We start from the raw sequence: 13,918 nt of genomic DNA, 5'->3' as shown, positions 1-13,918 counted from the left end.
TCCGCCGCGGCAGGGGGCGCCGTGCCGTCCCGGCGCGGAGGGCCGGCGCCGGAAGGAGCCCGCCGCGCCGGCCGCGAGGCTGAGGCGCGTCCCGGGACCGGCCGCTCACGGCGGCGCCTGCGGCTCGGCCGCTGCGTGCGTGAGGCGCTCGCCTCCTCCCCGCCGCCATGACCGAGGAGCCGTACGAGAAGTTCCTGGCCCCCGAGGAGCCGTGCCCGCTGCTCTCGCACCAGCACCCGCCGCGGGGCGGCAGCTTGAGCCTGAGCGAGGAGGGCTGCCTGGACGTCAGCGACTTCGGCTGCCAGCTGTCGTCCTGCCACCGCACCGACCCGCTGCACCGCTTCCACTCCAACAGGTCCGCCCGCGGCTCCGCGGGGCCCCCCGGCCGCCGCCCGCCCGGCGGACAGGGGCGGCTGGGCCGCGGCGGCTCGGCGATGCCGAGGGGGGCCGGGGCGGGCGGGCGGCGCGGGGCTGAGGCGGCGCCTGCCGCCCCTCGCCGGGGACCCGATGGGCTGCCCCTGAGGCAGCGGCGGGGTCGGAGCTCCCCGTGCAGGAGGGCCGTGCTTCCTTCCCCCGCTCCCCTGGCTGGTACGAGCCTGGGTATGACCGTGCTGCGGCTGCTCCAGGTAGCCGGCTGGTACGCCCCTGCTTGGGTTCCCCTTGCCTTTGGCGGGGCTGGCTGTGAGCTTAGTCTGGCTTTGGCTAGTAACATTACAGCTGTTAACCAGCGTGAGCTTGGTCGGTTTTTAAGATGTGTTTGTTCCTTTCCGAATTTCTTAAAATGCAGTTTTGAGCGCGGTAGGATGGTTTATAGTAATTTAAAAGCAGGCCTGGCGTGGACACCCAGCAAACCTGTAGAGGTTCAGAATGAGTCAGGAGGCTTGGTGTCTGCAGTGATTCCTGCAGAAACATTTCCATCCCATGCCACTAATTAAGGGCAAATTATTCTGTCTGTAATTTGTAGAAAAGGCCTGTTCTAAAAATGCAAATGCAGCTCTACAAAGAAATTCCAATTGTGCTTATAAAATCAAAACCAAACAGTCCTGCTTACCTAAGAACCTGATTCTGCTACTATTTATGCATAGTATTAAACTTGAATATAGCAATAGCTTTTTTTGGGAACAACTTGTGAGATTTCAGTCTTGAACATACGTGTGGGATAGTTCTAGTTCCTGTTCGAGAGTTGCAGGATACTTTTACTGGTTATTAGTGTTCCTACTACACCATAATGAAGAGTGAATCATAAGGTAGTCTTTCAATTGAATTTGTATGAAATCATGGAAATTACATTTTAAAAGTGTCATTCACAAGGGCAGGCTCTTAATTATAGATTCTTAAATGATTCAGCATGAAGAGCCTTGATCAAATATGGTACACTTTCATGATCTAGTTCTTATATCATAGGACCCAATTGTGGCATGAACAGTGAGATGTATTCATAGCATATCTGTAAGATAAATGCGTGATATTCACCAAATTTGCATTTAATTCATTTTGTGCATTTCTCTTTGCGTTGCCTTTCACTTCCCGAGCGTGTTACTCAGGCTTGCTCATTTTACAAACCCAGGTTTGTAACCCGGGCATCTTGAGTGGGTATTTCACTTCTTTGGGCAGGGGCATGCCCTGTCTTGCACTGATTAAGCCATTGCAGATGCACCGCTCAATCTGTGGTGCTCGCATAAGGCTTTCTATTTTTTAAAGTTACGAGTAATTTTAATGTAGTTCCCACTTCTTGTTAATCCAGTTCACGCCAGCAAGTACTGCAGACCCCCTAGGTATGAGAAGGGGAGGGCTGACTGCCTGTGCCTGCAATGATACTGCATAGCTGGAGTATCTGTGTAGTTGGTTGGTGGTAGAGCCCCTGTACCTCATCATGTGTTTTGATGGGTCTGGAAACTTTGTCTGCCCTATCTTTCCTTTCGTTGATATTTCATGAATATTGAAGCACGCTGTGTCACCATGCTCGTATTCTATTCTATACCGATTGATTGCCCTGCCCACAAAAGTCCGTACCAGTAAAACATCTCACGTGTATAAGGGATGTGGAAAGGGAGGGAGGGCAAGATCTCCTGGATCTGCTAAAAGAAAAGTTTTTGGAATGTCTTTGACATTGGATAAAATCACTGCTGGCCAAATAGATGTTAATCTGTTTGTGTTAATCACAAACATATTTAGCCAACCTGGTATGCAGCTTAAATAATGATGGTGAGGACCAGCCTTTCTGGGTGATGGCATTGCTCAGCTTTTGTAGTTGGGCAGAGGAATGTTTTTCTAGTTAGCCAGGCTGAAGTGGATAGGCTGATGGAACAGGAGGTGATAGCGTGGGTTTGTGTGGTGAATTTTAGAAGCCCTTTTCAAATTGTTTTGGCCATATTGCAGTGCTATGCTGACTCATAGTTGTCTCAACCTACTTTTCACCAATATGTAAAATAAATCCAGATATGGAGACTGATTTCATGAGCTTGTTAAATTCTGGCTTACTCTTATTAGAGTAAAAAACCTGTTCTGCAGAGTTTGAGTCCTCAATTGCTTTCCTTTAGCAACAGCCTTAACTAGCTCTTTAAATGAAATTATGAGGGGAAAAAGTGTTTAGTTTTGCAATGGTAGCATTTTCACACAGGTCATTTTCCCATCTTGCACTGTCTCATTCCAACAGCATGTCCAATATTTTTGGCATTCAGAGTTGAAAATAGTGAATAATGGAGTCTTGGGTATATCCATAATGTGTTTCCTTATTAAGCCTTAGTTTTGTGGGGGATTATCAACCTAGAATTTCTTTTTGACTCCTGTTTGTGCTGAAGTCCAGTTGATTTAGTTCTTAGTTTTGCTTATTTCAATTTACATGGAAGTTTAAATATCCCAACATATGGGAAATTATATTTTTAGTTCAGTGTATTTAAAAAACCAACCAACCAACCAACAACAACAAAAAAAGACAATTTACACGCTACAGGAATCATGGCTCTGGGGTGGAAAGTGTTAATATATTAAAATAAAGGTGTAGTTGTACTAACTGTATGTGGATTTTTGCCTTGCCATTTTTAACGTTGAATTCCTTCTGGTGTTGTTTATGGACCTTTAAAAATATTTTAAAACAGAATACTTCAATTTACATAATTATAACTTATTTCAGTAAAATCAATGTATAATGTTACTGACAAGCAAAGTGGAGATAGTTTTATGAGGCTTAAAAGAACTAAGCATTTTTCAGGACACATGATGCCGATAAGTTTGCTGCTTTCTATTTGTTTTGTCCTGTTTCGCAGGTGGAACTTGACGTCTTGTGGAACCAGCGTAGCCAGCTCAGAGTGCAGTGAGGAGCTGTTCTCATCGGTTTCAGTTGGTGATCAAGATGACTGTTACTCTCTATTGGATGACCAGGAGTTCACCTCTTTTGACTTGTTCCCCGAGGGTAGCGTCTGCAGTGATGTCTCTTCTTCTATCAGCACGTACTGGGATTGGTCAGACAGTGAGTTTGAATGGCAGGTAAACTAGTTCCACTGTAAATGTAAAATTTTGTATAGACTATTAAAGTGCTGGGTTTAGCTTTAATTGAAAAGTCCTCAGCATTTGTTTCTTGGTAACTACTGAACGTAAGAGCAGATATCTGAATCTTCAGCATTAAAGAAAACGTTTTGTTCCATTTTATTCCAGAGTTCTTAATCTGGAGAAGAGACTGAAGGTCAGCTCTTCAAAGAGGGATGCTTACATATTATGGTAGTTTGGTTTTAGTGACCAACATGTGTCTTGTAGCCATGAGCTTAGATCGTTTGTACTGAGGATCTGCCCTGCTGCTGAAATCTGGTTATAGATATCTGCTTCCAGTGATTTGGTCGTATTAAATCTTCCTTTGGAATAGAGCTGGCACCTAGGTAAAGTGCAGAAGCTCTTGCCATAGCCTATTTCCAGCTTTTTTTCTGTGTCAGTAAGAGTACAGAGCTCACTTTGTCTCACCAGGATGGGAAAAGTGTGAAGGTGAATCACGTCCTCCTTTTTCCTAGTCTGTATTGGATGCAGTCCTGGTCAGGTATCTCTCGTCTGTGGTAGTCTTTGTTCAGCAGTTTTTCAGTTGTGATATGCAAATCTTTTTATACGTTATAGACTTAAATTGACTTTTTATATTATAGACTTAAATCAACTGTGAATGTATACATAACTTTGAAATAGGAAACGTGGTGCTTCAGAATATACTGAGGAATACTTTTAAATTTTGTCATAAAGCTTAGTCAAAGCATGTACAGAGTCTTCTAAGTGCAGTATAAGGACTGAAAACACTGATTTCAGGAAAGCGCAAATCCTGTTCCAGAAGATGCAAATGAGCTTAAGATAACATGGACTGAAATTAGCTCTGAATTTCTTACTATTTTAGTCTAACTGCTAGTCTCTATGTATGTTGTATCACAGAAGTTACAAGTGCATTTGTATAATGCAGCCGTAGGAACAACTCAGATTGGATCTCAAAGATTCAGAGCTTCACTGAGTTGTGAATTTTTCATTGCCTGATAAACTCAGCGATTGTTTTGAAAAGAAGCAATTTCCCATGTCTTAGTTAGCTGACAGCATGTTTGATTAGTAACTAGCTTTTTTTTTATTATTCTTTGTTTTTTAAAACAAGCATTTCTTAAGAGACGTGCTTGATTGGACTTGTAGAATTTTGGAAAGACTTTTTTGTAGCTCTTTATGGTGTTATCTGGCAGAATCTGAGCATGAGTAATCCAATTGTCACACTTTAACTGGAAGTACATTCAGAAATTACATGTCAGTTGTATAAATGAAGCTAGCTAAAGTTCTGCAGTGCTTCCAGGAAAATGACAGTGATTTTAATTGAATTGTCTTGTGTAATTATGGGGTGTGGTACAAATTACAAACCTACTTTGAAATGATCTTCTTTAAACTAGACTTATGCTTTAGGTTTAGGTTGTAGTGGACAATTTACACGGATGGAGAAGGGAAATAGTTGAAATGCCACATCATTCTGCTGTTTTCTTAAGTGTGAATTTTTAAAAAGAGGGTTGATAAGTAGAGAATGGTATGAATTGAGTTTGCTGCACTTGCTGTTGGAAGATTCAAAGGAGTACTGCAGGGTTATGAGTAATTACTAAGAAGTTGTTAGAGTACATAGATAAGCGATGCTTTACTGATTTGTCGGTATGTTTTGAATTGTTTGTAGTGTTAGAATGACTTTAAATCTGCCTACTGTATTCTAAGGCTTTGTTCTTTCTCTTGCATATTACAAGTTGCCTGGCAGCGACATTACAAGTGGGAGTGATGTACTTTCTGATGTTATACCTAGTATTCCGAGCTCTCCTTGTCTGCTTCCAAAAAAGAAAAATAAGCATAGGAATCTTGATGAACTTCCATGGAGTGCAATGACAAACGATGAACAGGTGAAATTGACTTTTTTTCCTATGTGAGAACTGTAACATACAGAAGAACTTTCAATTAGTGCCACATCTTAAGAGACTTACTGATTGCTATAGGGGTAAATGTAGACCTATGCAGTACTGCTTGATTCTTGAAACTAAATCTTCTTGTCTTTTGCATCTGTAGTAGGCAGTTTAATGTGTACTGAAGTTTTCACCCTGAGTTTTTGAGGATACTGAATGAGGCTAGAATCATAGGAAATGTGGTATATGAGCACATTTTATTCTGTTGGTCCTTCCTTTTTTCTGTCACTCATTTAGAATCAATAATACCTTAAAATGACCTGCCTTTCTTTGGGTCCTAGGTTGAATATATTGAATATTTGAGTCGCAAAGTCAGTACAGAGATGGGCCTTCGAGAGCAACTTGATATCATTAAAATTATTGATCCTACTGCTCAGATCTCACCTACAGATAGTGAATTCATTATTGAATTGAACTGTCTCACAGATGAAAAACTGAAACAGGTAAGTTAAGGTTTGTACATATGACTGGCGTTTCAGCATCTGATATGTCTTGGAAAATCTCTTACGGAGTTGTGATCAATTTTTATACAAAATCAATAGATGTAGGGAGATACATTAGAGTACAGTATTGTCAATGAGGGAAAATAGAGTTCAAAAGCATATTGTGTGTATTAAACCTTTATATGAAAGACTGTGGTTATATATTCTCAATATGTGTTAAGCCTAAGCTGGCGTGTGTGTAATGAGTTGTGCTGTGGACCCAGTACTGCTTATGACAAAACATATTCCACTTCATGACCATCAACTGGTTGAGGATCTTCATTTTCTCACTGAATATAAACTAGCATTTAAAACTCCAAAGGATTGGAATTCGTGGGGAAGACCATAAATTTCATGTAAAAAGGGATATAGAAAAAGATGTTGCAAAATACAAATTATAACAAAGAAGGGTACCTGATTGGTATGGTAGATGTATGCTACTGTCGTCTTAGTCTTTGTTCTATTGTGATGTGTTGTTGGGAAAAGATGCGGTATCCAAACAAGTGGGACTCCTCAGTGTTACTCTCTATTTGTGATTATGATGAAGGTAAAGATTGAAAATGGAAAACATTCACTGCTCTTATGGGCTTGGCCTATTTCATATTTTAAACATTTTCTAACTATCATCTTAAAGTAGAAAAGTACTGCTTTCCTTACAGCCACTTTTGTTTGAGTATTCCTAGCAAAATAAAGGGGTTTGATACATTAGGTAAACAACCTAGTTCAGTTGAACTTGGCTGATGTTCCTGTTTGGTGTTATAATAACTTATTGTTACATAGTAGAAAACTTGGGGGACAGGAGGGGGGGAAAAAACCTCAAACCTTGTTACTTAGTTTTCTTCCTTCCATAATGAAGTTAATATTAACTTAGTTCTTAGTTAAGTTCTCTTGGTGACTGCCAGATGGCTTGGGATTTAAGCAACCACAGCAAAATGTTTTAAAAGACTAACTGAACTAATCCAATAACTTGATCATTATTAATAGGCAAATTGTCCTTTCCATGAAAAGGAGTATCTTAGTCCAGTATTAGGCTTTAGTAATTCTGCTGCCTCTGTTCTAAAGGTGAGAAACTATATCAAGGAGCACGGACCTCGTCAACGGTCTGCAAGGGAAAGCTGGAAGAGGAGTAGCTACAGTTGTGCAAGTACCAGTGGTGTGAGCGGTGCCAGTGCCAGCAGCAGCAGTGCCAGCATGGTCAGCTCAGCAAGCAGCAGTGGTTCTAGTGTCGCTAACTCTGCTTCAAACTCGAGTGCCAACATGAGTCGAGCGCACAGTGATAGTAATTTGTCCACAAGTGCTGCAGAAAGAATCCGGGATTCAAAAGTAAAGTTTCTAATTATGTACATGTGTATTAAGCTGTCTAACTTGTTAAGGTTGCTTATGGGGCCTTAACTGGGATATTTGTACTGAAGGAGCATAGTTAGTAACAGAGGATCTGCTGAAGTTACCAGCTAAACCAATGCTGACTGTTTCCTCTGACATGACCACAAGGAATTTAAACTTGTGCTCTTCCCATCACTTCTAAGTGAAAGCCTGATGTTTCTATGTAGTAGATCTTCTCAATACTTTTGTTTAGATTAAGGTGAGTGGGAATAACGGCTTCTGCATGTAACTTAATTCTTTGAATGAACACACAGTTTTACCAAAAAAATTTATTCAAGATTGATCAACCTAATCTAGGCATAATTTCTGGATAGTAAAGACTATCATGGTTGTGTTTTTTTTTCCCAACTAGAAGTTTCATCAGGCTTTTTGAATCTTACTCAGTTTATTCTTCCAACATGTCTCATGAGATTAACTTGGTGAGGAGTGACCTACTGAAGCGTGTTTCAATTAAAGTAGTACTGTGGCACTTGTCCTGTCTCCATAATTTCAATTTCAAGTGTGGAGGAGAGAAGCAGTTCCTGCTTGCTCTTCAACATCTCAGGTTGTTATTGTAAGACTGTAACATTTCCCCTGCAATAAAGATTCTTCCAATCAGAGACTCAGCTATGCAACATCACAGCGTGATGTTGTGCCTCATAACTCAGATGTGGTAAATGGTCTTGATATTTTGATATTAGATACGATTTTGGATGAAAGTTTGCACCACCTCTGAGAATTCGTTTTAGTTACTTTTCAGAGCAGACGTTATTTTAGAGGTTAACTTATATTTGCCAGCTTTAAAGGTGGTTTCTGATCTACAGAACAAAATCTTATTTTTTGTCTCTTCTGTATTTTGACAGAAACGTTCCAAGCAACGGAAACTACAGCAAAAGGCCTTACGCAAGAGACAGCTGAAAGAACAAAGACAAGCTCGTAAGGAAAGACTGAGTGGATTATTTCTTAATGAAGAAGTGCTCTCTTTAAAAGTGACTGAGGAGGACCATGAAGGAGATGTGGATGTTTTAATGTGACAGGGGTGAATTTATCAGTGTTCTTTCTAAGCCTTAAATGTATTATCCTTATTGTTTACATATATTTCTTGACCAAATTTTGATTAGTGTTAACAGTATAAACCAGATCTTTTCTCAAGTGTAATTTTGGTAAGAAGGTCTAAGTATTGAGTAACTTCAGCTTTTTGAGACTAATTTTGCAACAAAGACTTCAGAAACTTAACTGACTTCTGAAAAGCTGCTGAATAGATACCATTTTAAGGAAATTTGAACTTGGCTAACATGCTAAGTTACTTGCAAGACATAAATCTAGGGATGCTTTTGGATGACACTAAGCATGCGTTACTGTGCTTCAGCTTTTTTGTTTTTTCCAACTTAGAGTTAATATTACACTCGGCTTGTTCTGTCTTCCTTTCTCATTATTAGGAAGATTGTTTTGCATGAGGAAAAAATCTTTAGTTCTATAGGGCTCTCTTCAGTCTTGCTCTTGGATCATACAAAATCGAAGTACTGTGATAAATCCTTTTCTAGAAGTTGCGATTTAACTCAAACTACACAGAAAGCAAGAAGCAGGACTTCTAATGCAGGGAATCTGTAACACAAATAATGCTTAATAATGTACTTCTTTAGGAAGCAATTAGAATTCAAAAAAACAACTTGCAAGCTTAGTCTTCAGAAAGTTATTTTGCTGCTCAATATCTTACAGTATGATCGTTACTAATGGTTGACCGGTACATCCCTAGTATTGCTATGAAAAGATTGAAATAACATCTTTATGCATTGAAAGTACACTAATCTGCAATTAAGTTGTCTAGGACACTACTTAGAATAGTTAAGAATGCTACTGGAAACAGAAGTGCAAACAAGTGGCACACAACTTTGGTGGCTTTTTTCCCCAGAAGCGTATCTAAATAGATTCATGTTGTTGGCAAGAGAACTTAATTAATGCAGCTGTGCTTTTTAATTGTACGTTTAGCTGAGGATGTGTCTTCTGTGTGGGTTGTTACACCATTACATGTTTCAGAATTCTCCTTTTGTTGTCTATCTGCTTTTGAAATTTCTCTTGCTAAGAAAATAAGGTAAATTTGTGGCTTTCAGGTAGGGAGGCAAAAGAAGTTTTAACCTGTTTCCTAATTCTGACAATCTGTAAGGTGACTTTTGCCTTTATCTTGGAACTACTTGTTACAGAACTCCTTCCCCCCACAGCTGAGATGAAAATGATACTTCTAAATTTCAACGTGAAACTTAAAAGATTATAAAAGTACTTTCTAGTTCTGAGTTTAGGAAGTAATTCTTCATTACTTTGATTTTGCTCTTGTGAATTAAGGAGTTTGGCAGTTTAGTGTGACCATAGGTGCCTGTAATTGCAGGATATAGCCCAATCCTGCAGAATTGCACGATCAATTTTATATAGGACTATTTACATTCATTTTGCATGTCCTGCCCAGACTTGTTAGCCCTGACAGCCGAAGTATTTTTCTTTCGGAAGTGGCGTTTCTTGTAGCCTCAAAATAAACTGACCAGTAAAATATCTGAACAGTGGCCTCTGAAAGGGCTTTGATAAGAAATACATGAGGTCCGTAGTCAAACTAGTATGTGTGAACTTAGTCACTCTTACCGCTGCTAGACAACAGGTACCCAGACTTGGCCATCGACTGATTAAAAGCTATGTAATGTCATTTTAAACTCGAGTGTTAGCTGTCCCATATGGCCAGTTATTTGGCCACTAACCAGAAGTGACTGTTACCTGTCAGTATTTGTTTGCACTGCACTATAGCTGGTTGATGCCTCCCTTCCTCCTGTAGAAACAATACCAAAAACGTCTTAACAGTATACAAGTTACTGAGAATTCAGATTGACTTAAATCTGAAGCTTCTTTTAAATATCTTGGATGGAAGAAAAAATTGAATTGCTATCAATTCAGCTAATTTCAGGGTGCAGTTGTTGAACTCTTGCAATTTACCATGGCTGTAATGGATGAATTCGTCATGAAACGTTTCACTGTGTGTACACTGTCACAGTTCAGGAGAACCTTTATTTTCTGCAGTGATTTTGAAATGTGAATATTTTTTTTCTTCCTGAAGAAAAATGCACACTTAATACTGTAGAGAATTGAGACTCTGAAATGAATTGTAAGAAAGGTGCAATTTCTCAGCATGGTGGAGCATGAAAGTGTGTCACTTTAAACTCTGAAGAGTTGCTGAAACAGAATAAAATCCCTCAGGCTCTGTTGAGAGAAGACCTCCTCGTTTTGATGAGGTACGGTTCTTTTTGGTCACCTGTCTACTAGCTTCCAGAGATCATGAAATGAGGGAGGATAGTATTTCCATCCTGATCTTAGTGTGGGCATGTCAATATAAATTAATGCAAGTGATTAGATAGGTCCAGTTGCTCATCTGTTATGTTGGATGAAAAGGTCCTGGGTGCCACAGTAGCTGATTGTGGTATGTCATCTCCAGCTGGGTACCTCAGTCACTGTGTGACAGTTACAGCGATAGAAGAGAGTGGACTTCCAGGGGTTCCATGGTAATAATTTATGGCTCTGTAATCTTGTAGTCCCAGGATGCTTATAACCTAAGAATACAAAATTCTGAAGGTTCTGCTAAGAATGCAGAATAACATCTTGCTTACCTGAATGGTGTCTTTGCCAAGTACTTGGCATCTCAGAGAATCAGGCCTGAAGTAGCTGTGGGATTTGAGAGTTCTCACATACTTCCACGTGTTTGGGTTTTTTCCCTTTTCTCTTCACATCCTTCTCAGAACTAATGACACACTCATTTTGTGGAGGGGGGGAGGTGTTTTTGTCAGATTCTTGTCTTTCCCTGCAATAAGCTGTATGCTTACCCAGGTAAGTGGTTGAGTCACCGTCCCTGGAGGTATTTAAAAGACATGCAGACGTGGTGCTTAGGGACATGGTTTAGTGGTGGACTTGGCAGTGCTAGGTTTACAGTTGGACTCGATGATCTTAAAGGTCTTTTCCAACCTAAATGATTCTATGATTCTATGAATTTGTATTGGATACCCGTGGCATTAGTCAAACAGTTGCAATTTTAGTTAAACCTGGTCTTGCTGATTCAAGTGTTGGCCATTGTGGCTACCGTTTTGTTTTACAGGAAGTTATCTACAGATTATTAGATTCAGATAGATAAAGAAGAGTAACAGACTGCTAAAATCATGCATTCTTATTAGTGCTTTTTCAAAAAAGAATCAAATGTCTGGTTTTTATTCATAGATAAAAAATGTCAAGCTTAAAAGCAGAACAGAGACAAACAGGAAAAAGCTCATAGTTGTATGGCTCCGTGGTACTGAGCTGTATATCTAGGTGCTTTGTACCTACTGTAATATGAATGTAATCAATTTACGCTCTGTAACGTTAACGGTTTGCCTCCATGGTAACGTTTTCTCTAAAAAGGCTTAGAAGGAGCACTGAAAGTCTGATTGCAATAGGACTGTAAACAATAGAGAACATTCTTTTCTAATATGATTTTAAATATGAGGAAGAAAGCTAGCTGCCTGACAAACTTGTCTAACTTTTGTGTGTGTATCTAATGTCATCCTTTGTCTCTGTTAAGATATTATCTATTTTTCTTTATCTGGGAAACTGATTAAAAGATGGTTATAGTATGCTCAGTATGGGGTGCTTACTAAGAAAAGCAAGAAAAGTCTTTGCAAGACTTTCCTGGGCTTAACTTATAGTTCTCATACTGTGGTTTGAAACCTGTGAAGATCATTCTCTGGGGAAAAAACAAACCAACCAACCTGCTTGAACTTATTCATATGCATTTACATCAGAGTGCATATACAATATAGAAACATAAAAATGGCAGTATTTACTGTTCATCTACGCTGAATGGCCCGAAGCCATCTGTTTTCTCCTAACACTCTTTTAGCTTTGAAATCAGTTGATGCATTGGTCTACAAATATTAATAAACTTGACTGTTTTGGGGCGCTTTTGAAGTTCATTCTTACAAGCCAGATTTTCATGGCAAATGTCGTTAGATTTATTGGTTTAATGTTCTTTAGCGTACTGATCTTGCAGTTCTTGGGCATAGAAAAGACAAGTTAACATGCAATTTCCCATTTAAGGATTGCAAAGATAGTTTATTCATCTACCAAGGGCAAATCCTAGTAATATTCAAAGCTTGTCTATTTTGACTGTTAACTCTGAATCATACTTGCATTCTCTCTCATCTGGCTAACTTTAAAACATTTCCAAATTACAAATAAATTCTTCAATTTAAAAAAAATTGTAATGTTGAAGCCTTGAATATAGTTCATAACCAAAGCAAGGGGAAAGTGGGGTTTTGTGATTTTTTTTTTTTCCCCTTTTTTGGGGGAGAGATGGGGGTATAGATTAGAGTATATGGTACTGCTTAAATTAAGGGTTTTTTTCCCCAGGTTCTCTGCTAATTCTATTGCTAAAATGCACTTTTGTATAGAAAACTGTCCTCTGTACATTCTGTATCTACTTTCCACAATGTTTATAGAGATTTTTCTGAAGTTGTGAAGGATTTACTGAAAGCTGCAATGCTGGTGACTGATGCTGTTGACTTCAAGTTTTCATTGTATCTTAAAATAGTTATGTGCATATTGAAGTACAGGTTGGAATTAAAATTGATGACATACCACATAGTTTCATCAGAATATCTTTGCTATCTTCTTCAGAGCAGGGGGATTCATATATAGGGCTTGCATACTCACTGTTCATGCAGAAAGTACAAATAAAGTGGCACATGTTAACTGTTCTTTGTGACAGAAAGCGAACCAGTCCCTCCTTAACTAGTGTGGTTTGTTATCCACAAAATCTGATCAGAATTGTTTCATAGGAAAACAATTACTTGTAAATGATATAACCCAAGGTCGTGTACTGAAAGCTGTCTGTCCTTAGTTTTGATTTCTGTGCCAGGGGATTTTTTTTAATATATATGCTATGTACTATATAGCTATTGGCATAGGAAGTCTAATCACTTTTGTTGCCAGCAATAACTCTGAATCTTCTTCTGCTGTCACCCTCAGTACCCATAGCCATCAAACCACCACCTATCCTGTGATGTTTAAAATCCCTAATAGGACTTACAAGCTGACAACCTACCACATTCTTACAGTTCATCATGCAGGCACCTGTGTCACTATTGTAAATCCAGATCTCGTTTGCTACAGCAGAAGCAGGTATGCTCGGGGATTCTGGAAGTTGCAGTGATGCACACCAAGACATGCAGCACCAGCAAGGACACGGCAGCGACAATGGCTTTGCAATCACCAGTGTTTGAGTAGGCTACAGTGAGGACACTTGCCACCCTGTATATTCTGTATTGCCCTTGAACCAAATTTGCCTTCTGCAATACTGAAGTTTCAAGTGTAATATTATGAACATTCCTTTTTCCCCTTGGAATCCAGGAGAAAAATTCTGAAAACCTGAGAAGAGAACAGCTGGCATAAGGATGTATTCTTCAGCGTTCAGAAAGTCTCCTGCAGCATCTCAGGGATATAAACTGCCTTGTTCATCCCAGCTAATGCTCATCAAACGCTTGTGGAAGTTGATTCTCACCAAACGCTTACAGCAGTTAAAATTGACCAAATGTTACCATCCCACCCTGTTTCTGTAGATATTGA

General features: G+C 39.6%; 1 protein-coding gene across 1 annotated transcript; it reads left to right on the top strand.

The window, feature by feature from the left end:
- Window positions 1-100: 100 nt before the first annotated feature.
- On the top strand, window positions 101-13,050 carry FAM199X (family with sequence similarity 199, X-linked). Its single transcript, XM_076347254.1, has 6 exons — window positions 101-355; window positions 3,267-3,486; window positions 5,238-5,387; window positions 5,729-5,890; window positions 6,992-7,252; window positions 8,155-13,050. Exons 1-6 carry the CDS (start codon window positions 168-170, stop codon window positions 8,323-8,325), a joined length of 1,152 nt encoding a protein of 383 aa, XP_076203369.1. The 5' UTR covers window positions 101-167; the 3' UTR covers window positions 8,326-13,050.
- The last annotated feature ends 868 nt before the right edge of the window (window positions 13,051-13,918 follow it).

The sequence above is a fragment of the Aptenodytes patagonicus genome, chromosome 9 (assembly GCF_965638725.1).
Source record: "Aptenodytes patagonicus chromosome 9, bAptPat1.pri.cur, whole genome shotgun sequence".
Classification (NCBI taxonomy): domain Eukaryota; kingdom Metazoa; phylum Chordata; class Aves; order Sphenisciformes; family Spheniscidae; genus Aptenodytes; species Aptenodytes patagonicus.
Note: the sequence above shows the minus strand (reverse complement) of the source record. Positions and strands in the feature narration are given on the sequence as shown.